Below are 24,607 nucleotides of genomic sequence, written 5' to 3' on the forward strand. Positions count from 1 at the left end.
TCACACAATAACTTCTATGGTACTAGAGGGAGCTGTAGTGTGTAGAAACAGAGATTGGAATGCGTACAGAAAATAACTCAGACAGCAGGTTGCAAGTGCTACTCTGAGATGAAGATGTTGGCACAGGGGAGGTATTCGTGACGGTCAGCATCAAACCAGTCAAAGGACTGATGACTCAGAAAAAAAAAGCGAACGAAAGACAGAAATATGTGCGGAGAAAGATGTCATTTCTTACTAGAAGACTGAATAATAACTCGGGGTTTCCCAGCCAAAAGTGTCTTCCTTGCTTTTTTGTGTATCTTTTCGTTACTATGCAGAAACGAGCCTTTTTTGTGCAGTTACTAACATACAGAAAATTTTTAGTGTGCAGCGTAGTTCCGCAAGAGAGAACGATTTATTAATATTTCCAAAGGCAAGCAAAGTTTTGGTTTTACACAACGACGAAAATTCTTTGCCTTTAATATGTATCCTCATTATATTGCTTAACATATTCATTGAAACATAAACCAAACATTATATATAGCTGATGGTTAAATATTGTTAAAAATCCATTTCTCTAAGTATCTGACGGCTGTAGAAAGTCTCCTCACTAAAATATTAAATACAAACATAACCGACATGCGCATTTAGTAGTACAGTCCATAAATCCCGGACGGATCTCTCAGCTTGTTACCTCTGCGTATCTTTCAGCAGCATTATTCTGACACATTCATTTCTGAATACACTCACTATATAAGCTGTCGTTTTAACCTGTCTAAATCCCAAAACACATTCCATTTCTCCATGCCATCAGGAGGCTGTAGCATGTTAGCTTGGATGGAGAATCATCAACAGATGCAGAAGTAACTTCAGATATGCCCCAGAGAAATGTATTGGCACCCTTGCTATTCGTGTTGTTTATCAATGATCTTGCAGGAAATATTAAAAGTAAACTCAGACTTTCCGTAGATGATGCAGTTACTTATAACCAAGTATAATCTAAAAAAAATCTTCACAAATATTTCGTCAGATCTTGACGAGATTAATAGTAGTAGTATTAGCTTTATTCATCTTTAATCTCTTTTTGCAAGGATATAGGACATTTCAAAGTATTTACAAATTTAGATCAATTTAAAATAAGCTAATTCGTATACACATATATTTACAGACTTCTAGTTAGAGACAATTGTTAGATTTACTCCTGGTATACAATACTTTTTTACAAGTAACTTATTAAATTGTAATGCCACATTGTTCACTCATATCTCACTATCAGTCACTGCACACACTGTACACACATTGTTTCATAACACTTCACTCACTACCCACACACCCACCCACCCACACACACACACACACACACACACACACATACACACACACACACACACACACACATACACACACACACACACACACACACACACACACACACACACACACACACTGATGGTATCTAGCCCATTTTCTGTACTGAAACTTCCCATTTGCTATCCTGAAAAACTGAGTCAGTATCCCTCCATAACGAGTGAGATGTTGAGCTTAGAAAGAGGAAGAGGTGTTAGTATTGTGCTATGCATAGTTTGGGGGTAAGTACTTCTAGAAAGGAAAAAAAGAAGGAAAAAATGTAAAGTGAAGGTGTTTGTGGAATGTTGGATATTTTATAATCATTATTATTATTATTATTATTTATTTGTATAACATTTTTACTCTGTTTCAGCTAAGTAATCCTTCAATGTATAAAATGTATTGCATAACAGGTACTATTTAGCTGCCTTTATAGACAAGTGTATTTTTGCAGTTTCTTTAATCTCTTTTGGTAATTTATTGTACAGTTTTATTCCTTGGAGAACATGCTGTTTTGAGTTTTATGTATATTTTTTCTTGGTAAATGTAAGTTGAGTCTATCTCTTGTTGCATGGTCATGGACAGAACTGTTTGTGCAGTAATTACCAATGTTATTTTTGATGCGTACAATTGATTGGTAAATGTATTCACATGGAGCAATTAAAATCCCCAGTGTTCTGAACAGATCTTTACAATGAGCTTCACTTGTATTTTTGGTTATTATTCTTATGGCTTTTTTCTGGAGTTTGAAAATTGTCTTCATATTTTGTGCATTTGTTAGCCAAAAAAGAATGCCATAGCTAAGAACTGAGTGTACATATGAATAACATGTAATTAAAAGACACTGCATGTTAGATGCTGGTAATAGGATTCCAAGGGCGTAACATGCTGATGACATTCTGTTTGCAAGTACCTTTGTATGTTCACACCACTTCAACTGGTTCAGGTCGAAGGAAATCGTTTTTTGGTTTTCATCATACTCCGATAGATTAAGGTTTTATTTAAGTACTCTGAGAAGGTTTTGCTGAAAATTTTTTTTTCTAGCATTTAAAGAGCATTTTCCTACCACGTGTGCATATGTCCCACGCCCACTTTTCTGACAGCCACTTTTCTGCATATATTTTAGATCTTTATATCTCCTACATTGCACGTTAAGGATTTTTTCTTTTACTCCCGAGTGTCTTGGCTGTCCTTGGATTGCAACGGTCGGTATTCTTTTGTTTCTGCTGTTTCTAAACAACACACTTTCAAACACGTGGTTAGTTTTGTTCAAGTGTGATTGCGAGTAGTTGTTATACTTACGTTTGCAGTGCTTGTGTACGTGTGTTTTGTTGTGTTTATTGAAGATGACGAAACGTAAAGGCATTTTCAAGAAACGTCAATTAAGAGGAAAGAGGTTTAGAGAGCTTTCTGTACAAGAGGTTATGTCGCCTGGCCACGATGTTTCTAATCGTAATTCTTCAACAAGTGCATCATCAAAGAAGCTCTCACCATTTCAAGAGAATTACAACGAATTTACTTTAAGTGACAAGGGGTGCAGCAACATTATTATAAACTTGACAATATCATCAGATGTAATTTCTAAATTTGTACAATGTAGACAGTGTAGTGAGTCACAGAGTGTGAAAATTTGTGGGAGTGCCAGTGGGAGAAAAGGCCTAGCAATTGTTTTCAATTTAATTTGCACTAAATGCTCAGCTGTGATTTCATTTATGAGTTCTTCAAAACTAGATGCAAGTGGCCCGTATGAAATCAATACTAGATTGGTTTATGCCTTACGATCCATTGGCAAGGGCATGGCTCCAGGGAGAACATTTTGTTCAGTGATCAACTTACATCAACCACCAAACAAATCTGAAAAACTGACTGCAATATTAGAGAAAGCTGTATGTGATGTCAGTGAGAAAAGCATGAAACTGGCTGCTAGGGAAGTAGTGGAAGAAAATGATGTATGTTCGGATATTGCAGTTGCACTTGATGGAAGTTGGTAGAAAAGAGGACATACATCTCCGAATGGAATAGTTACTGCCATGAGTGTAGACATCGGTAAAGTGTTAGATGTGGAGATAATGTCTAAATATTGCAAATGTTGTAAAGTCAATGAAAATAAAGAACACAACTGTGTGGCTAATTTTGGAGGAACAAGCAGTGGTATGGAAGTTCATGGAGTACAACTAATATTTCATCACTCCATAGAAACAAGTGGCGTACGATACACCAAACATTTGGGCGATGGTGACAGTAAGGCATACAACAATGTGGTGAACTCTAAGCCATATGGAGGTGCCATTATTAGCAAAATAGGATGTGTAGGCCATGTTTAAAAACGTGTAGGAACAATGCTGAGAAAACTAACTATTGATATGAGAGAAAAATATTAGAAGATAGAAAACTGTTGACAGGACAGGGTCGGTTAACTAAAACTAAAATAGAAAACTTACAGGTATACTACGGGCAGGCAATTAGGAGAAATTAAGAATATCTGGCAAGGGCTTGGCTGCAGGGAGAACATTTTGTTCAGTGATCAACTTACATCAACCACCAAACAAATTTGAAAAACTGACTGCAATATTAGAGAAACCTGTATGTGATGTCAGTGAGAAAAGCATGAAACTGGCTGCTAGGGAAGCAGTGGAAGAAGAAGAGCAATGAAGAGAGATCTTTGGGCCATATTCTTCTATAAGTCCTCGCTGATGATAAACCATGTCATGGATTTTGTCCATCAGGAGAAAATTCGTGGTGCAAATACAATAGGGCTCAGGCAACTGGAGAATCTTATTCTCACCAGCATTCTCCTCCTGCTGCTGTTATTACAGCAATTAAACCTATTTTCGGAGACTTGGCTCATCCTGACCTTCTAAGGAAATGTCTGCATGGGCAGACACAGAACCCAAATGAATGTTTGAAAAGCATAATTTGGAACCGCCTTCCTAAAACTGTAGTTGTAGGTATGCATACAATGAAACTAGGAGTTTATGATGCTGTTATTACATTCAATTGTGGTAATGTTGGAAAGAGGTGGGTACTGAAAAAGCTGGAAATTAATCCTGGTGAAAATATGTTCACTGGGCTGCAACATTGCGATAAAATGAGGATAGCCGATGCAGACAGGTCCGCATCTAATATGGCTAAGAAAGCAAAACAGATACCCAGGAAGGTGAAAAAGAAGCTGCAAGACCTGCTAGAGGTCAAAGAAGGGCCGTCATATGCAGCAGGACAGTTTTAATTAACTGTAAGTAACAAATTTCAAAAGTTTTTTCTTTAAAGTCAATTTCCCACAAACTAAAATTTTCGGTACATATGCCCCATTATATCAGAAACTATCATAGATAAATGAATGAAATTTCAGAGACTCTGCATAACATTCATTAATATTACCCCATTAGGAAGTTCACAAAAAAATATTTTCTGCAGAAAAAAACTTAATATTTTTGGTTGATAAATTTAAAAAAGTATTTCTTAAAAACTATAAAATGGATAAAGTAAATTTTAGTACAGTTGACTCTAGCGTCATGTAACATACAGTAAAAATATTAAGGAACTGCATCAAATAGTCATTTTTCAGAAATGGGTCAATACTTGCCTAAATTAACATGGGTTAGATATGCAGGATGTGGTCGCTTAAATGAGGAATCTAGGACATACAGGGTGGTTATAAGCAAACCTTCGTTACCTGAGAGGGCCCCCATGAAAAACGAGAGATCTTGGGCCAATGAAACTTTATGGAGACATTTGTGAGGACATGTGGAAGAGACATAACCATTGAAAGAGACGTATTTTAATTTCCATGAGAGCATAATATTTATTAACTGCATACCATGTATACTTTCCAGGTTACAGAAGTTGGCCGGCCAGGGTGACCGAGCGATTCTAGGCGCTACAGCCTGGAACCGCGCGACAGCTGCGGTCGCAGGTTGGAATCCTGCCTCGGGCATGGATGTGTGTGATGTCCTTAGGTTAGTTAGGTTTAAGTAGTTCTAAGTTCTAGGGGACTGATGACCTCAGAAGTTAAGTCCCATAGTGCTCAGAGCCATTTGAACCATTTTGAATAGAAGTTGCGGAATTTGACGACTATCTGCATCCACGACAGCTTGGAACCACATTAGAAGTACCATTTCGCAATTGTTCGCGGCACTTCTCGAACGGTAGACCATGGAATGTTCAGCTTTCGTGACACAACTCGTACACTGCTTGGACATCCCTCAATGGGTCCAGCACTCTCAACCATGGCAACACTAATTTCTTCAATAATTTTGTGGCGCCATTGGCCGTCGGCCTCTCCCGTTAGCAATTCCCAAATCGCCAGTTACTTAGAACTTCCGAATCATATTCTTCAACCGCGATGCGGAAAGAGGACCTCTCTGTATTCCTTTAACGCGCCGGTACTCTCGAAGAACAGCAGAACTATTACTATTGTTTTGATAAAACAACTTTACGAGTGAAGTCCTGATCACCTTGTCCAGACTCACGCTGACTGTCTGCAACTGTAGTTCACACTGATGCTCGTGTTTCAATCCTATGTCGCCGTACCAGTACCGGCTTCTAACGGCAAATCGGGACACAATCACTACTAAAAACGCAAATCCTGCAGCCCACTGTCTGAAAATCATTCCTATAAAGTTGGGTATCCATACCGTAAATAGGTTTTCGTCTGCATTGCCTCCAGTGGTGAAAGTTTAATTATAAACCTCCTGTACTACAACTCCTGAAGCACTCCGTAGGGATCGCCGCAACGGTTGAAGCCATTTACAGCGCGGACAGACTCGTTTAAGCGATCGTTCTTTCCGCGATCCATACGTGAATGGAACGGGAAGCGGTACTAACAAGTAGTGCAATAGTAAGAACCGTCTGCCCTGCAGGTCACAGTGGTTTGCAGAGTACAGATGCAGCTCATTACGTAAGCTGTCGGTTTATCTTATGCCACTTCTCGTGCTCTTTGATCTCTCCTAGTTACTCATAGGAACATAACTCCTGCACTCTGTTTATATTGCGAGACGGACAGAAAATAATAGGTTTCACAACGTATAATAGAACAAAACAATTTACAGGCTCTGACACTACAATTATCTAATTAGTACTAGGCGAGACGAAATGTTGTTCCTTTACTTACGTGTACAGTATCTCAAAGCTAACTGCTGGGACACAGGATTTGCAAAATGATAACAGGCAACAACTGATAGAATACTAACTCATAGTTTCTTCGGTTCCGCTATGTATGCAAGTAGGCATACCCCTTAATTAGGCATGCAGAAAAGATACATACATTTGCGCTTATCTCTATTTGATAAGTGCGTAAACAGTAGCTAATACGTTCTGCACAGATTGGGAACGGTTCACAAACCAGTTCATCACTCACAGCGGCCTGTGTGGGGGCACAATGTGGACCTTCTGCTCTTTCGCTTTTGTACTGGCCTTAGTCGCAAGTAAGTACACTTACTCGCATAGCACAATTTAAATTAATGTACTGGATGCATTTAAAAGTAGTTTATGTACTCAAACAAAAGCAAATGTAAGTATTCTCAGAAATTTATTCGTACTAGAAGAAATATTTCTTCATGGCAATATCTTACTTATAGAATCACATTCGCCCAATTTTAACGTACAACGAGTGTATTGTAATAAATATGTTCCAGTTGCGGAGGCACAGTGGTGGTTACCGTCAGGGCTGTTTGGTAGATTATTTGAAAACTGTTTGAGTCCGCCCATGGAATGTCCGAACGAGGATATAAAATTTTTCTTGTACACGAGGTAACTCGCATTCCTTCTTGTACATACACTGATCACATTAAACTTACCTAGAATTACCAATGAAATATCTTTCTTTTTCCAGAGAAACACAAGATTCGCCTCACTTACTTGATGTAAATGATCCATCCTCATTTAAGTCTGCTGGATTTGTGAAAGGAAAACCTCTTAAGATTCTCATACATGGATACACTGGTCATCGTGACTTTTCTCCAAATACAGAAATACGTCCGGGTAAGTACGTTAGTAACAGTCTCACGGTGGAAGCATCCAAGATATCGTTCGTATGTCACATTTCTACTGTCACTCGTATTATTTCCGAAAGTTTCTCATTCAGTATTTTAACACGGGGATTGCAGCATACCTGCAGAATGGGGAATACAACGTAATCTCAGTTGATTACGGCCCTCTCGCACAAGAGCCATGCTACATACAAGCTGCTTACAATACGCCGTTGGTTGGGAAGTGTACAGCGCAGTTACTTGATAAACTCATCGATGACGGTATAGTACCACTGTCAGATGTACACGTCATTGGCTTCAGTTTAGGAGCACAAGTGGCCGGGCAAGTTGGACAATACTTGAAATCAGGAAAACTCCCTCGTCTTACAGGTAAATACCCTTCTACGAACATTCCAGTGAATCTTTTAAAGACTCTATTAATACATAAATGCGTTATCATAACAGGTCTTGACCCAGCAATGCCATTATTTGCAACTCCTTGGAAATCCAATAAGCTGGATTCCACAGACGCTGTCTTTGTTGACGTTATACACACGAATGCAGGCTCTAAAGGAAAGATTGATGCAAGTGGCGATGTGGACTTTTATACGAACGGTGGATTCCAGCAACCAGGATGTGACGCACCAGGAATTCCTAGTAAGTACTCCAGCTTTTTCAATATGTAAAGCTGGGCATTTTATACTGTGTTCACACGAAATTTGCTCTTCTAAATCGCAAGTGAAATATTCTGACAGTGCATCTCACCAAAGATACAGGAAAAGCTGCTTATCGTTGTAGCAGCATATGCGAGTTTTTTTCTGAAGTTCCGAGAAGCTATGAACTTTAGGTAGTAGTAGTAGTAGTAGGGTTCTAAGGGACTCGAAGCTCCAGTGCGTATCTCACATGATTCCTCCAGATGCTCCTGTCTTCTGTAGCCTCTTGGCAGTTATTTATTCCCAATCTTTCGGATATGCAATCAGTTTCCCTTTGCCAAGTACTCCTGGGTCTCCCCCTTGATCTTTTGTCAGGTGGCTTCTTCCTGAATATTCTTAACACAATTTGTTCTTCTTTCATTTTCATCAGATGCATTTATTATGTTTACTATCGTTGGTTGTTGTGATAGCTCGCGAATTTCTACGTTGTCTTCTCTTCTAGCATTGTGATTCATTGTCATAATATGGACCAAAGATTTTTCTATGAATTTTATTCTCAAACACTTGTAAATGGTGGTGTTCTGTTTTCAATAGGCTTCATGTTTCTGCCCATAGATTAGAACTGGTATGATGAATGTATTATGTAACTTTATTTTAGTTTTCCTAGTCAGCAGTTTGGACCCTAAGAGATTTTGTATTGCATAATAGGCTCAGTTAGCATTTTGCAGTCTCGCTTTTATTTCTACCTGTCTCTGACTTTGTTCATCTATCATTGATACCAGAAATTTGAACTGTTCGACACGCTCGAATTTGTGTTCAGCCAATATTAGATGTGATTGGTTATCCCACTGATCTCTACATCTTTGAACTATCGTGTATTTCGTTTTTTCGTCATTTACTTTCAGGCCAAGTCTTGATGCTTCTGTTGCTCCACAAATAATTGTCTAATCTCTATTTCACTGTTTCCAATGAGCGCTATGTCATCTGCGTATGCTTGGATGGAGAGGATTGTGACGAATGTAAGAGGACACGACAGCTGCAAATCACTGCAGAACTGAATGTCGCACTCGCGAGCCCTGTCAGCGCCAAAACAATACGAAGGTAGCTGCATAAGCAGGGAAATGCAGAGTGAGCTGGAATCGTAAAATCACTCGTCACTGGTGCAAATGCTCGTAACAGGGAAACGTTGTGCCGAAGCCATAGAACCTGGACTATAGTACAGCGAGAAAAATTCATTTGGTCGGGTGAGCCTTGTTTCACCTTCCGGTCAAGTTTACGTCGCAGGAGTGAAACATGAGGATGATTTAAGCAGCCATATCATGGTATTCCAAGTGCCCAATGGTTACTCTGCAAGGTCACTTTACCGTTAAGGGCTATATGGCCATTTTGGTTGATGGTACAACGTTTATTCCCCAATGGTGACGCTCTATTCCAATATGGCAGGGTCCCTGTTCACACAGTTCGCATCGCTAGGACTGATATTGTGTACACGAGGATGAACTGTCGCTTCTACCCTGCCACCGCAGTCACCAAATCTCAATATATTAGGCCTATGTAAGATATTGAGCCTATGTAGTCTGTTTTGCAGTGAAGGAGAGTGATCGCTTTCCATCCCCATCATCGTTACCTGAGCTTTCCACCGTTTTGCAGGAAGAACAGCATAAGATTCCTTTGAAAACCGTACGGGACCTATATTCGCCAGTTTTGAGACGATTGGGGGCTGTTCTGACTGTCAACAGGTTTCCTACGCTGTATTAGGAATTTAAAAGTGTGATTTTGGTGTTTCAATATTTTTCTCCGTATGACCCCTAACTGTTGTTGTGTAGAAAGGAACAGGTCTGCAAATGGAAAACTTACATTCAGGCAGCTCCATACATTTATAAACGCCATCTCAACTGGAGGTGAGCGTGCAGTCTGCCGTATTTTCTCAGATACGATATGATATGTTAGCTTTTTAGTTATTTAGCTACATGTTTCACTGATCGCCTTGCATGACACATCGTAATAACGTGGAAAGAGTCAGTTTACTGAGTATTTGAATATGGCTGTGTCATGGTCTTTTACAGATGATATCACGTAACAGGAACGATATTTATTTTTGTAGCACAAGTACATATGTAACATTTTCCCCGAAATAAGCTACACGTTTATAAATGAAAATCCTACCGTGGAAATATCTTTACCGTCTCTCAGGAATTTAATCCCTACTCTTGGGTATGTTATCAAAAAATTTTGGTAGTAGCTTTACTCATCGCTTTCCGAAGTAAAGTCAGTTTCGTTGGAGAGTAGTTAAAGTCATTTTTCCTTCTAGTATTATAATGAACCTTTTAAGCCCTGACTTTTTTCCCACAAAAGTTTAGTAACTTGCTTTATTCATTAGAAAACATTTATTTACACTATAAGGTTCAAAAATATATTGCTTTACTCACAATATGCAAATCATAGGATGTACTACAAGTAGTACATAAGGTTTCAAGTGGAGTAAATTTTTACATACAAGCACTTATTCTTTTGTTGTCTCGTTTTCCTTTGTACACTGTTTCACACAAGAAAGTCATTGTTCAAATGTCTTTATCACTAATCAGGGCAAAATATGGAAATTATTTATGTTATCACTAATTTCTTTCATTGTTCAGGTACTGTTTCTAGTGATTACAGAAGGACTTGAAGCACTTGCTCAGTAAACATAAAAGATATCACACTTTTCACACTTGAGTTTTACCTTCAGGCTACACATTTCTTGCTCCCACTTCCTTGATTGTTCACTGCTTTTGGCCAGTGTCCCACATTGTCAGATCAGATACCATCTGTACCCCCCGCACAGTAATAATACACAACTGTGGTGTCTCCAGTTACAGCAAAAGCTCCAGTCAGTTCAGATTTGAGAGATGCAGCTTTTCTTGGCAGACAATGAAATCATAAATCAGTCCACTCTCACCACACAGAATGTGACATTCCACCCCCTCCCCGCCAAGAATGTGTCTTACCATTTGCATAATTCTCCACGTTCAAAGATCCTCTGAAAGGAGTAATTTGCTCATCAATACACACATTCTTTTCAAGATGGAAATCATGGCATCTTGACTTTAAGCAATCAATGATAGGTCTAACATTCCGTAGTCTATCGTTATTGTTGCCTGGTTTGTCAGGTGCTAAATACAGGCTTTCCAATCAGTTAGCTGGCATCTGGTCAGTAACCGATGGCGTGTGTGACAATGAATTTCTAAATCATCATTTAAAATGCTGTTGCCCATGTTTCTAACATAGTAGTTGTTTGTACGAAAAGCATTAGTTTTGTAGAGATCCTCTGGATTATATCTTCTAAAATATTCATACGGTGTGTAAACATCCTTCTCATTGTCTCGCTATGGTGTTCTAAGGGCAAACATTGTTACGTCAGTTCTCAATGTCTTTTACTTCCGATTTCTCATGCACAGGTACATGCTTCACATGATTACTCCATTGTGACGTTTTGTCGTCAATACTGACACCCCTAGCAATTTCTTCTGTCTCAGGGAAGCTGCAGTAGGTGTAATATCATCAGCTCCCACAGCTGGAAAACAGTAGACCTTCAGGAGGGGATCCAGGTGTTTTCTTTTTCCTTTTTTGTATTTAGGGAGAGGGTGGAGAATTTGACGAAATCGTAAAACGTAATAATCAGAACTAAAGTAATATATTCACAAGCATTATAACGACTTTAACACATAAACAATGACAAAATGGCTCTTATAGAAGAAGGTGAAGAGGCTTCTTAGACATTTCACACAGCACTTCATCAGTTATTATTTCTATATTTTAGTGAATATATATCAAGACCAGTCCATTTAATCTGTATACCCCTTTGTGCTCCTTAAGTAAGTCTTGAAATACCACGATGTTGAGAACAAATGTCCTGATGTTGCTGTAGTTACCAGCACTGTGCAGAAAAGTTCTAGCTTCTTATGAGTGCAGGAAAAAATAATTTCATTACATATATTTAAAGATGTAATAGAAGGTCAGTAAGTGAATATCTTTCTGATTAAGGGAATTTCGTCTCCCACCTTCGTTTCTTCGAAGAAAGTCTCTGGTGATGCATCAACGTCATTAGGCCACTGATTTACTACGGCATCAAAAATCATCACAGCCATTCTCAGCACTGTGAATAATGATCTATTACTGTCAGTTGTTAAAGTACGAGATGAACCAATTGTGAGCTACTCCCCATATTCCATAATGGTCTAACTTCTGGAGCAATATTTTGTGATCAACACAATCAAACGCCTTAGTTAAATCAAAAAAAATATTCCTAGTGTCCGAAACCTTTTGCTCAACACATCCAGTACTTCACAGAGAAAAGAGAATAAAGCATTTTCAGTTGTGAAACGACTTCTAAACCCGAACTGTACATTTGATAGCAAATTGTATGGCATAAAAAGATCAACTATTCTTACATACACAGCCTTTTCAATAACTTTAGCAAACACTGAAGGTATAGAAATAGGTCTAAAATTATCTACATTATTGTTGAATTGTGTGTTAGGAAATGTAAAAACTGAGTCTTACTGTGATTTAGCGTTAGTTTATTTTCTACAAGCCATGAACTTACGTCATGAACTGCCTTTTTATAAAGAGCGCTTTACTACTGAGTTCTTTAATCGTTAAGGAAACTGACCATTCCTAAACGAAAAATTATAAATATGGTTAAATACAGGGTTAACACGAGCAGTACTTTAATATTTTGCTAGGCACTTCGTCATAACCATGAGAGTCGTTAGTCTTCAGTGATTTAATTATTGACTCAATCCCACCCCCCACCCCTCCATGTCTATATCACAGATGAGTATTTCAGACATCAATCTAGGAAAGGCATTTGCCAAGAATGTTATATGATTCCGTGTAGAAACTAAATTTTTATTTAATTCATCAGCAATGCCCAGAAAATGTTTGTTAAATACTGTACATATATCTGATTTATCAGTAACAGAAATATTTTTAGTACGAAATTACTTTATATCTTCCATCTTGTGCTGCTGACCAGACACTTCATTCACAATTGACCATATGGTTTTAATTTTGTCCTGTGAATTAGCTATTCTATTTGCATACCACATACTCTTTGCCTTCCTAATCATATTTTTAAGCACCTTACAATACTGTTTGTAATGGGCCACTGTAGCTTGATTGTGAATACCTCTAACATTTTGATATAATTCCCGCTTTGTTCTACTTGATATCTTTATCCCAACTGTCAGCCACCCGGGCTTCCTATTACTGCTAGTACCACATTTAGTACGTTCTAATGGAAAGCAAATCTCAAAGATCATGAGAAATGTGTTAAGGAAAGCAATATATTTATCATCTGTGTTATCGGCACTATAAACATCTTGACACTCTTGTTCCTTGACGAGGTTTAAAAAATTCTCTATTGCTGTTGGATTAACTTTCCTACCTAGTTTGTAATTGTATGTGACATTTGTTTGAGTAAAAATCCTTTTAGTGTTAAAATTTGTGCATCATGGTGTGAAAGGCTATTCACCTCTTTACTAACGGAATGCCGATCTAGTAATGAAGAATGAATAAAAAAATTGTCTGTGGCTGTGCTACTGTTGCCCTGCACCCTAATTGGAAAAACCACAGTCTGCATCAGATCATATGAATTTAGGAGATCTACCAACATCCTTTTTTTTGCACTATCATGCACAAAATTTCTATTGAAGTCACCACATATAACTAATTTCTGGTACTTCCTACAATGTTAATCAAGAACCCTCTCTAGCTTGAGCAGAAATGCTCTGAAGTCAGAGTTAGGGGACCTATAAACAACAACAATCAAAAGTCTGGCTCCACTAAATTCAACTGCCCGTGGATAACATTCAAATAATTGTTCACTGCAGTGCCGTGATACGTCTTTGGACTCAAATGGAATACTGTTTTTTACGCACATGCCCGCTCCCCCACCCAGCAAGAAACTCCTTGAAAAATAGCCAGCTAATCTGTATCCTGGTAAAGGAAGCCTCTGAATTGTCAAATTATTTAAACGGTGTTCCGACGTACCAGTAATTTCAGAGTTAACATCTATAAGCAGTTCACTAACTTTATCTCTAATACCTCTTATATTCTGATGAAATATGTTAATTCCTTCTCTATTTGGAAACATGACGTCCTCTGAAGGTGAGCCCTTAGTTAGAGGGTCTTCCTTTAAGCAGGTACACCTATCAGCTGACTTAAATCTAAAAAAGGTGCGGCTCTAACACCAACTACTACAGGAATTTTTCCATGAGTGATCCCACCACCACCCACTTCTCTGTCACCTATAAGCTTCCCATACCCATTGAGGTGCAGGTCATGCCTAGTGAAACACGATCTACCGATAAACCCAACTGGCATCACTGAAATATGACCCATGCCCTCTATCATCAGCGCCCTTCCCAGCCCAATTTTAACGCGTCTAACAGACGCATTAAGATGAGGCCGATCATGACGCTGGAACAGTTGCACGAAATGCACATCAATGCCACCAGTTTGAGTAGCTATCTTTGCCAGATCACCACCTACATCATATTCCCCGATCCTATCAAGACTGTTCCCTGCTCCACCCACTATCACTGTCTGATCCTCCTTCGTAAAATTCCTACATAGCTCCCCTATGCTATATATCACCTGAGCCAACCCTACACTAGGCTTCACAATGCTGGTGACCTGGTACTCACTCCCCAACACTTCCTGCAACTGCTGGCCCACACCTCTACTGTATGAACTACCTCGCAACAGAATCTTCACCTTTCTGTTTGACTTTGCAACTAACCTAGGCCTCCTAATTGCTGAGGGGTGCTGCATGTTCCCTACATCTGCAGCTACGAGAGGCTCCTCTCCACTCTGACAGTTGGTCAAATCTATTGTATAAACGCAAAGTATAACTGTTTGAATACCTCCTCCTCCTAGCTGCCGTCTTGCCAACTGCCAGTTCCCATCCCCCACCATCCTTCACCCTCCTCAACCTATCTAGTTTCTCCTTTGCTCTTTGTAACTGCACCTGAAGGATACAGATCTTACGCTCCTGCTCCTCTATCAACTTATTTCTACAACAGATTCAGCATTCCCAGGAGAGGATCTCGCTAGAATGCCCATTGGCTTCCCCACTGCATCCCCTCCCTTTCACTCCAATGAAAATACTTTGAACAAATCCTACATCGTAACCCACTACTCACAAACCTACGACAGAGCCCGCACTTCTCACTCACGGTAAAATTTCACAGTTACTGAAAAAACTATACGTCTACGTTACCTAAGTTCGATTACACCAGTAGAAATATTTAAAGAACTAACAATAGTGGTCTCGAAATTCTCTGTCTACTAAGAAAGCAGCTACTTGTATTAATACTACTACGCCACAGCTAATACCAATACCAACAGAAATTCACAAAATTATTGGCTAAAACCAAAAATTCAAGCTGCCACTGGAACACTCAATGAAGTTAAAACATTGAATGAAAATTTTACTGAACTATTTCACTAGAAACTGAAAACTAAAGCACAAAATTTACTAAACGACTTCAAAGCACAGAAAACTCTAAAAAACACAGCGGGCGAACGTTTCCAAAAGTTTATTATATCGTTATTTCGCCAAAAACAGCACGAAACACAGCTGGAAACAACTATGCCCCTTATTCCCTCCTCCCCCCCCCCCCCCACCCCATGCGACCGCCACTACAGACCTTATTGTTTCAAATTGGTTTTCCTCATTCTTCTCCATCGGAGACACAGTCCAGATCAAATATCAGTATTTTGCAATTGCTGCAGCGAACTTCTAGTTAAGCACCGGATAATGGTGCGTACTTGTCAATGTGTTTTATTCGACTTGGATCCACTGGACAGCCTACACACCACATAAAGGGTAGAATTGGAAATATGAAACAGTAGTCACTAGTTTCCACACTTGAAAATAATAATGGAATCAGCTGTTATTTCTTTGATGGTATTCACTCAGAAACTTGACACGCTCTTGGTTTTCACTCAGTATTTCCAGAAAAATTGCTCCATAAACGCCAGATATTACGAAAACAGAGCAAACACTCAGCTGTTAATCACAAATAATGTTTTATATAAAGTAGATTCGTTAAGTACTGTGAACAATATATATTCACAAATTTTAACTCCTGAGACCTGTTATCCTACATTAAATACATCCTGTTTGATATGAACATAAATAGGCGCTACTCTTACAGGGCTTTTCTGACATAACTATGCTATGACTTAATTAACGCTATTTCACTCCAATTTTTGAATAAAAATATCGCCGATAAACGCTACATGTACTTAAATATGCAATAAAAACTATAAGCTTACCGGGGGGAGCTACGATTCTGTACACCATATTGATTTCTGTTGGTGTGTTCAAGACAGGCAGCTGTTGTTACACTCACTGCCAGTTTGTCAAGTGGAAATGTTACTATATTCAGAGCACCCCAGTGCTCAAGTCTCCCAGGGTACTGAACAAAGAAATATTTATTTGTTAAGTGACCCACTTTATTTAGTACGTCAGAGCTGAAAGTGTTAAGGATATCATTATTCTTTATGAAGTATAATAAATTATTTACAACAAATTTCACAAGAGATCATATGTAGTGTTACTTTGATGCTCTAGTTGAAGCATCTAAGTTCTAAATAGTTGTTTACACGACGATCAAAGGTGAGAGCTACAATTCTGGCGATTAAAATTGCAGCACCACGAAGGCAGCCTGCAACATACGTCAAATTCGCATGAAGTGTTCGGATATGCAAATGATTAATGTTTCAGTGCAACCGCAGAAAGTGATGGGAGTAACGCCATTTACAATCTGTACATAAGGAAACATTAACCAACAGCTTCATTCCAAAGATGTTTTTTTTGTGGGATAATCTCTTATACATCACGTAATAAGGACAAATGTCTATTTCCACACGTCTGAATTCGACAGCGGCAGTGACGTAGTCTACGGAAACTGCAGTTCATCGCTCCACAATATTGCTGCTCTTATTGGTAGGTATCAGACAACTGTCAAATAAATACGCTATGGAATCAGAATGGCCCCAGACAACCAGTCTCAGAGAGGACAGACATGTTGTTCAGTCGGTCATGTGGAATCATACAACCTCGTCATGTATTTCGTTTGCAACAACACAAGTTCCCACGCAGTCAACACAGTCAATGTGACGACGTCTGGAGCCCTATGAACTATAAACACGACAGTCATCAATGGGGCTTCCCTTGACACGCCAGCAGAGAGAGGCATTGCAACAGTGGTGGACCATACAAGGGCAACATTGGACCCAGGAGCAACCCATATCATCCTTTTGGACGTGTCTGCCTTCTTCGTACCGCATCATGATAGACTTACCCGTGTTTCAAGGTTCTGAGGACAACGATCGTTGCTAAATAGTATTTATCTTTATCATAAGGTGCTGGGACCTGACATGATGGTACACACGAATCAGAATATGTTTGAACCTACTTTTTTTGAAAGTGTACATACGACTGGCTCGACATTATCTGCAGGTAACTCCATGGCTGGTGCTGCTGTCAGTTTTTGAGCAAGGCAGTTGCGCTTCACACGTCCACGTCGTACGAGCAACGAAGCGTGATTCATTTTCTATGGAACAAGGGACGAACGCCCATCGAAACAGACACACAGCCCACTTTTGGGAAAAAGTGTCTCGCTTTGAGAAGTGTGAAGCAGCGGTGGTGGTGGTGTGAGTTCGAATAAGGCCGTGAAGACTTGCATGACAATTAGCGTTCGGGTTGGCCGTGTTCGTCGCTGACTGACAACATTTCCCACATGGATGTAATGCTGAAAGCAGATCGGCTTGTGCAGCTCAAGGACACTTCCCAGGGGATTGGCATTTTGTATGAGGGCGTTTATCACATCGTTCATGAGTCATTAGAGTAACGGAAGGTTTCCTGTCAGTGGGTGGCTAAACAGCTGGATGACACGACGAAAGGCAAGCGAATGATTGCTTCACTCAATTACCTGCGACAGTATCTCAGGAGGTTACAGTTTCAAGGGCCGCATTGCTACTGGCGATGAAACGTTGATATCGCATTTCATGCCAGAATCGACGCACCAGAGCATTGTGTGGAAAACATCCAGGCTCACCTGTGACAAAAAATTGCGTTCAGTACCATCTGATGGGAAAGTGGTGTTAAACGGTCTTCTGGAATCGCCGCTAGGTGCACCCATCAATGCCAGTCGTTAATGTTCCACACTTTCATGGCTCAAATGGTTCTGAGCACTATGGGACTTAACATCTAAGGTCATCAGTCCCCTAGAACTTAGAACTACTTAAACCTAACTAACCTAGGGACATCACACACATCCATGCCCGAGGCAGGATTCGAACCTGCGACCGTAGCAGTCCCGCGGTTCCGGACTGCAGCGCCTAGAACCGCACGACCACTGCCACCGGGTCACACTTTCATGCCTGCACGCCTCCATCAGGAATATGCCTCTAGGTTTTCGCCGTGTGGACAATGTGGTTATCCTACACGACAATGCGAAGTCACATGTTGCAATCAGAACCGCCAAGCTCTGGTAATTTCAGTGGACGAGTGTAAACCACCGACCATCCAGTCCGGACCTCGCCTATTCTTATTGCCAAGTTTTCGGTCTGCTAAAGAAGTTCCATGCAGCAGAGCTGTTCACTTGCAACGACAAGCCAAGACAGCAGTCCTACAGTGGTTCCACAGTCGTCCGGACGAATTATACCACAGGCATATCTTAAATTTAGTCCTGCGATGGGACACATGTCCGAAATCGTGCGGGTTCTATGTGGGTAGCTTGGCTGCAAAAACGGCTAACTGCATGATAAGCGAAACTGAGAGAATCGCGAAAAACTCGTCCCATCCAAAATATTAAAAACTCATTTCTTTTTTAAAAATAAGTAAAAAACAATTAATTACTCGGTATTAATGGATGAAAGTTGTCGTTTTGTTTTATACATTAAAATCTTAAGTGTAATATTGACTTGGTGGATTTCGCACCCGATTTATACAGAAAGGGCCGGCCGGAGTGGCCGAGCGGTTCTAGGCGCTAATGTCTGGAACCGCGCGACCGCTACGGTCGCAGGTTCGAATCCTGCCTCGGTCACTGGTGTCTGTGATGTCCTTAGGTTAGTTAAGTTTAAGTAGTTCTAAGTTCTAGGGGACTGATGACCTCAGAAGTTAAGTCCCATAGTGCTCAGAGCCATTTTAACCATTTTTTAACACATCCATGACCTTAGAAGTTAAGTCATATAGTTCTCAGAGCCATTTGAACCAATTTTATACAGAAAGCAGGTTTTGCAAACGTATCTACACAACTGCAAAACAAACATTCGGTTGCAAAACCCGCTATTCGGTGATATGTTAGGAATGACAAAGGGATGAAATTTAATTATTGCGAATATGAACAGAATACATTCTATTTTGAAGGGAAGTCTGAAAAATCTGCAAAACTACTAAACAAACATATGAAAGTGACATTATTTTAACTGAAAAAACTGACTTACTTAACGTCAAAAAGAGGAGAAAAATGAATGTTCAACATTGGGTTTAAAAAATACACAATCGTGCTTTCGACATCACAAATAAAATAAACTCCTAATTGTATCTTAGTAAAACATTGACAAAATATTACAAAATGAAGAATCTGGTGGAAAGTTGCATCTTTGTTTTAAATAGCGACAAAAAATTCTTCCTTTTAAGTGACCTCAACGTCAGCTCTGTCCACCAACTAAAAATCGCCTGCGGCTTCTTTCTCGTTCTGAGGTTTGACGGCAGCAGGAGCAACTCTAGGAGTGCCTTCCTACTCGTCGAACACCTCGGTAGAATTTGATGTTGTCGATGGTCGCCCAGTCTTCACCAAAGTGGAGCTCGAAAAGCTTTTTAACGTCTCAGAGTATGGCTTCTGAATGTTGTACACCTGCTGTGACTGGTGATGGACCGTTTCCTTTTTTTCCCCTCTTCAGGATGCTCTTCCCCTCTCCAGCTTTAAAATTGTGGAAGAACTCTCCACGAACTAGGAAAATTTTCTTGCTTTTGGTTTCCATGAACGCGGTTTTTTTGTCTTTTTGAGTCTTCTGCGTACTCTTTTCAGTTTTGAACAGGGTATTCTTTTTTGTGCTAGACGCACTACCATCGCAAATTTTCCAGTGTACTGAACGTATAAAGATTGGTTTTTCAATGACGCTCAACTTGCGAAGTTGTCTTTTGATGTTACCAGAAATTCTGTCAGGAGGGATGAACGAGTGGCTCACTATTGCGAATCGCAGTTCTATTAGTTCCAGCTTGTTAGGAGCTTCGAGAAGAAACCAGTGACATAACATGTTAATCATCGCCCTGTTTTCATTCTGACCCCCACATCCATCGGAAAACCACAGAAGTTTTTTCGCTCCTTCGAAGTGAGTTAATCTGTGGTGAAGCATTGACGCAATTTGGTTTTATTCTTTGCTACATTCATGTTCCAATCAAATGTACGAAAACATAGTGACGGTGTTCTGGGGGGAATCTGAGCATCCCTCAAACAGTAAAATTTTAAAGGTACATTTGATGGGAATAATAGGCTGCTTGGTCTGGCACCTTTCATAGTACTCAATTCTTTTGACAATCGTAGCCGAGAGTTATTTCACCCTCGTTATTCTCTCTCGGCTTTGTGTAGGTCATAGCAGCTCTCATTTTGTGGATTTTGAGCTGTGTTTGCAGATATCGAGCAGGTATCAACATATAAGGCACCGCAGCCAGTAATAAAATCTTGGCGGAAAATGATCACACAACATGGTCCACATCGTCGTTATGCTCAGTTCGCTACTTACGAGGGGCGTTTGAAAAGTCCGTGCAAAAATAAAAACTACTTACGTGTTTGGGGTAAACCTTTTTTTTATTTTTCGACATAGTCTCCTTTTAGACTTAGCACTTTGTCCAACGCTACTCTAATTTGTTGATCCCTTACGAATAATAGGAATTGTCAAAGTCTGCAAAATAGCTATTAGTTGCTGCAATCACATCCTCGTTTGAATAAAATCTTTGTCCCGCTAGCCATTTCTTCAAATTGGAGGACAAATAGTAGTCCGATGGAGCCAAGTCTGGAGAATAGGGGGGATGTGGAACGAGTTGGAATCCTATTTCCATTAATTTTGCGACCACAACTGCTGAGGTGTGTTCTGGTGCATTGTCGTGATGGAAAAGGACTTTTTTCGGTCCAATCGCCGGCGTTTTTTCTTGTAGCTCGGTTTTCAAACGGTCCAATAACGATGAATAATATGCCCCTGTAATAGTTATACCATTTTTCAGATAGTCGATGAGGATTATCCCTTGTGAATCCCAAAAGACATTCGCCATAACCTTTCCGGCCGAAGAACTGGTCTTCGCCTTTTTTGGTGCAGATTCTACCTTGGCAACCCATTGTTTACATTGTTGTTTGGTCTCAGGAGTATAGTAATGTATCCATATTTCATCCACAGTGACGAAATGACGTTTAAATTCCTGCGGATTCTTCCTGAACAGCTGCAAACCATCCTTGCAGCACTTCACACGATTCCGTTTTTGGTCAAGCGTGAGCAATCGCGGAACCCATCTTGCGGATAGCTTTCTCATGTCCAAATGTTAATGCAAAATATTATGTACCCGTTCATTAGAAATGCCCACAGCACTAGCAATCTCACGCACCTTAACTCTTCTGTCATCCGTCACCATATCATGGATTTTATCAATGATTTCTCGAGTCGTAATCTCCACAGGGCGTCCAGAACGTTCAGCATCACTTGTGTCCATATGGCCAGTCCGAAAATTTTGAAACCACTTATAAACTGTTCTAATCGAACGTCCAGTGTCACCATAATATTTATCAAGCTTCTCTTTGGTCTCCTGAGGCGTTTTGCCTTTCATAAAGCAATGTTTAATCACCACACGAAGTTATTCTTCGTCCATTTTTTGACGATCACTCGACTTCCTCGATTCACACAAATGCCAAACACAAAGAAATAGACCGATATGGCTGAAACTTGGTGTGCGTTCTTTTCAAAGATGTTACTAACTTAACATGAGCTCAATATGCGCCGGTAGTACCATCTCTCGGACTTTGCACGGACTTTTCAAACGTCCCTCGTAAATAGTCTGTTTGGGTGTCGGTTCCTCGCGAGTAGTAATGTTCTACGGCGATGAACTTATTAATGTGATTTTTCACACATCTGTTTTCTCGTTGCATACAACTTGATTCTTCTGTCACCTCCCCTTGTCTAAGTGGGAATTGCATCTTCGTCTAAAATTTTGTGGCACAACCAGGTAACCATATCTTTCTTGATTTGTAAAAGTGACAAAATGCCGGTTTGCAAACAGCAATATTTTCGATCTCTTCGCTCCTCTTTATAGGTAAAGAAAAGTGGACAGTGATGGTTCGTTTCCTTTTTCCACACTTGCAAGATCTTCTTTCAGTGGATATGATACAGACATATTGACCTTGTAGTTGTTTTGTCACTTTCGGGTTCTTTTCTGGGAAAACGTTAGGTGAATTTCTCGTGCATCTTGCATGGAAAATTCGTTACATCTTAGTATTCCACAGGGATGTTTACAAGCAGGCACTGGATTAGTATCTGAAACAAAGTCCCATGTTTAAGTACAAAGTCCCATGTTTAAGTACGTAGGAGCACTAAACAGGACGAGGGGGGGGGGGGGGGGGGGGCGGACCCAAATCACGGTAGGCAGAAGTCTGTACACGCAGATAAAATAAAAGGGATAGTAAGCAGGATGAGTTAAGCAATCAAGTAGTGTAATATAAAGAGGCATGATTAAACTACGTGATTGGTGGAAAATTTAACTTTTTACTGCAAACACCCTCTCGCTCAGTGGTTGCTTTGTTTAAAACCCTCCTCAATGGATGATTCCTGCGAAACTGAAACTGGAAGCAATCTGGCAACAGTGTAATCGTACTGCACAGCACAACTACGCGCGATCGCTCGCACTATTTACTGCTCCCTGCGAGATCTACTGCATTTAACACAAATTTCTTTAGTTTGTCTATGCACTAGACTCTTACTTTTTTGTCAGACACTACCATTTTCAGTTTGTCGGAATTATCCATTAAACTGATCTAACTATGCCACTGTGTAGAGAACAGCACAAATCGTGCCACGAATTTGTTAAGGTTATGTCATAACAGTTAGTGTCAACACAGTTTTCATTGCATAACATTGCTTTAATAATACTTTTCATATTCTTACCTTTCTGTTTTGGAAACGTTTCTCTCCCGCTGATCAGGACACTTCTGTTTCTGGGAGGGACTGTCGTTCTGGTCTTTTGCAACCACTACCATGGGTTCGACTTCTTGCAGAATTCCTGCTATTTCAATAAATTCCACTTCATTTGTATCATCTCCTGAATTTACACCGTCCACAAAATCACTCATTTTCTTCAAAACACACAAATACGCTAACAAACACCCTGATGAACTGTGCTTACCAGCGTATATTTCGGCAATGCATCGGCAGCGATAGCTTCGTTGCTGCGTACAGCACACTCAACCTAACTCTGAATAAGAAAAATATACATTCTAATCGTAACAAATTGAAAGGTAGCTTTGTGTGTCTACATTGGTAAGCCTGATGTCATTTGGCGTGTTTTGCATCCGGACATGGCACACTAACCGTCATGCCAATTGAAGTTGCCTTTTTTTTCATTTTTTTTTTTCAAACGTTGGGCATTTAGCGGGCTTGCATGCGCCCCACACAATTCGAGAGCCTCCACCAGCTTGAACAGTCCCCTGTTGACATGTAGGGCCCATGGATTCATAATGTTGTCTCCATACCCGTACACGTCTATCCACTCGATGGAATTTTAATCGAGACTCGTCCGACGGGTTAACATGTTTCCAGTCATCAACAGCCCAATGTCGGTGTTGATGGGTCCAGGCGAGGCATAAAGCTTTGTGTCGTGCAGCCATCAAGGGTACACAAGTGGGCCTTCGGCTCCAAAATCCTATGTTTCGTTGAATGGTTCACACGCTGACACCGATTGATGGCCCCGCATTGAAATCTGCAGCAATTTGCGGAAGGGTTGTACTTCTGTCACAATGGATTATTCTCTTCCATCGTCGTTAGTCTCGTTCTTGCAGGATCTTCTTCCGGGCGCGGCGATGTCGGAGATTTGATGTTTTATCGGATTGCAGATATTCATGATACACGCGTGAAATTGTCATACAGGAAAATCCCCACCTCATCACTACCTCGGAGATGCTGTGTCCCACCACTCGTGCACAGACTATAACACCATGTTCAGACTCACTTAAATCTTGATAACCTGCCATTGTAGCAGCAGTAACCGATCTAACAACTGCGGCAGACACTTATATAGGTGTTGCCGACCACAACGCCATATTCTGCCTGTTTTTAATATCTCTGTATTTGAATAAGCATGCCTATACCAGTTTCGTTGGAGCTTCAGTGTATTTATCATGTGGTAAGGCTAGTGAGCGTGTCTATCTTCGAGATCTCCATGATATTATCTCTCAACAAGATAATGCATGTTGCTCGTGCTGTCCTGACTTCGTCGGTACAAAGGTTGCTCAGCTGCTCTGTCACCCACTGAAAACATGTCGGGGACTGCCGAGAAACTGGCACGCCAACGCTCGCCCGTTACTACAGTTAATGAATTCAAAACAGAGTTGAAGCAGCATGGAC

At 40.2% G+C, this 24,607-nt stretch overlaps 1 protein-coding gene across 1 annotated transcript in view; it reads left to right on the plus strand.

Annotated features, from left to right (window-relative positions):
* The first annotated feature begins 6,681 nt into the window (after positions 1-6,681).
* The window catches only part of LOC124788788 (inactive pancreatic lipase-related protein 1-like), a 63,936-nt gene continuing 46,010 nt past the window's right edge, over positions 6,682-24,607 (plus strand). The window contains exons 1-5 of the mRNA XM_047256070.1: positions 6,682-6,749; positions 6,960-7,074; positions 7,157-7,305; positions 7,431-7,682; positions 7,758-7,949. Of these exons, the coding sequence (XP_047112026.1) occupies positions 6,704-6,749; positions 6,960-7,074; positions 7,157-7,305; positions 7,431-7,682; positions 7,758-7,949 (754 nt within the window). The 5' untranslated portion in view covers positions 6,682-6,703. The remainder of the gene's footprint in view (positions 6,750-6,959; positions 7,075-7,156; positions 7,306-7,430; positions 7,683-7,757; positions 7,950-24,607) is intronic.

The sequence above is a fragment of the Schistocerca piceifrons genome, chromosome 3 (genome assembly GCF_021461385.2).
Source record: "Schistocerca piceifrons isolate TAMUIC-IGC-003096 chromosome 3, iqSchPice1.1, whole genome shotgun sequence".
Taxonomy (NCBI): domain Eukaryota; kingdom Metazoa; phylum Arthropoda; class Insecta; order Orthoptera; family Acrididae; genus Schistocerca; species Schistocerca piceifrons.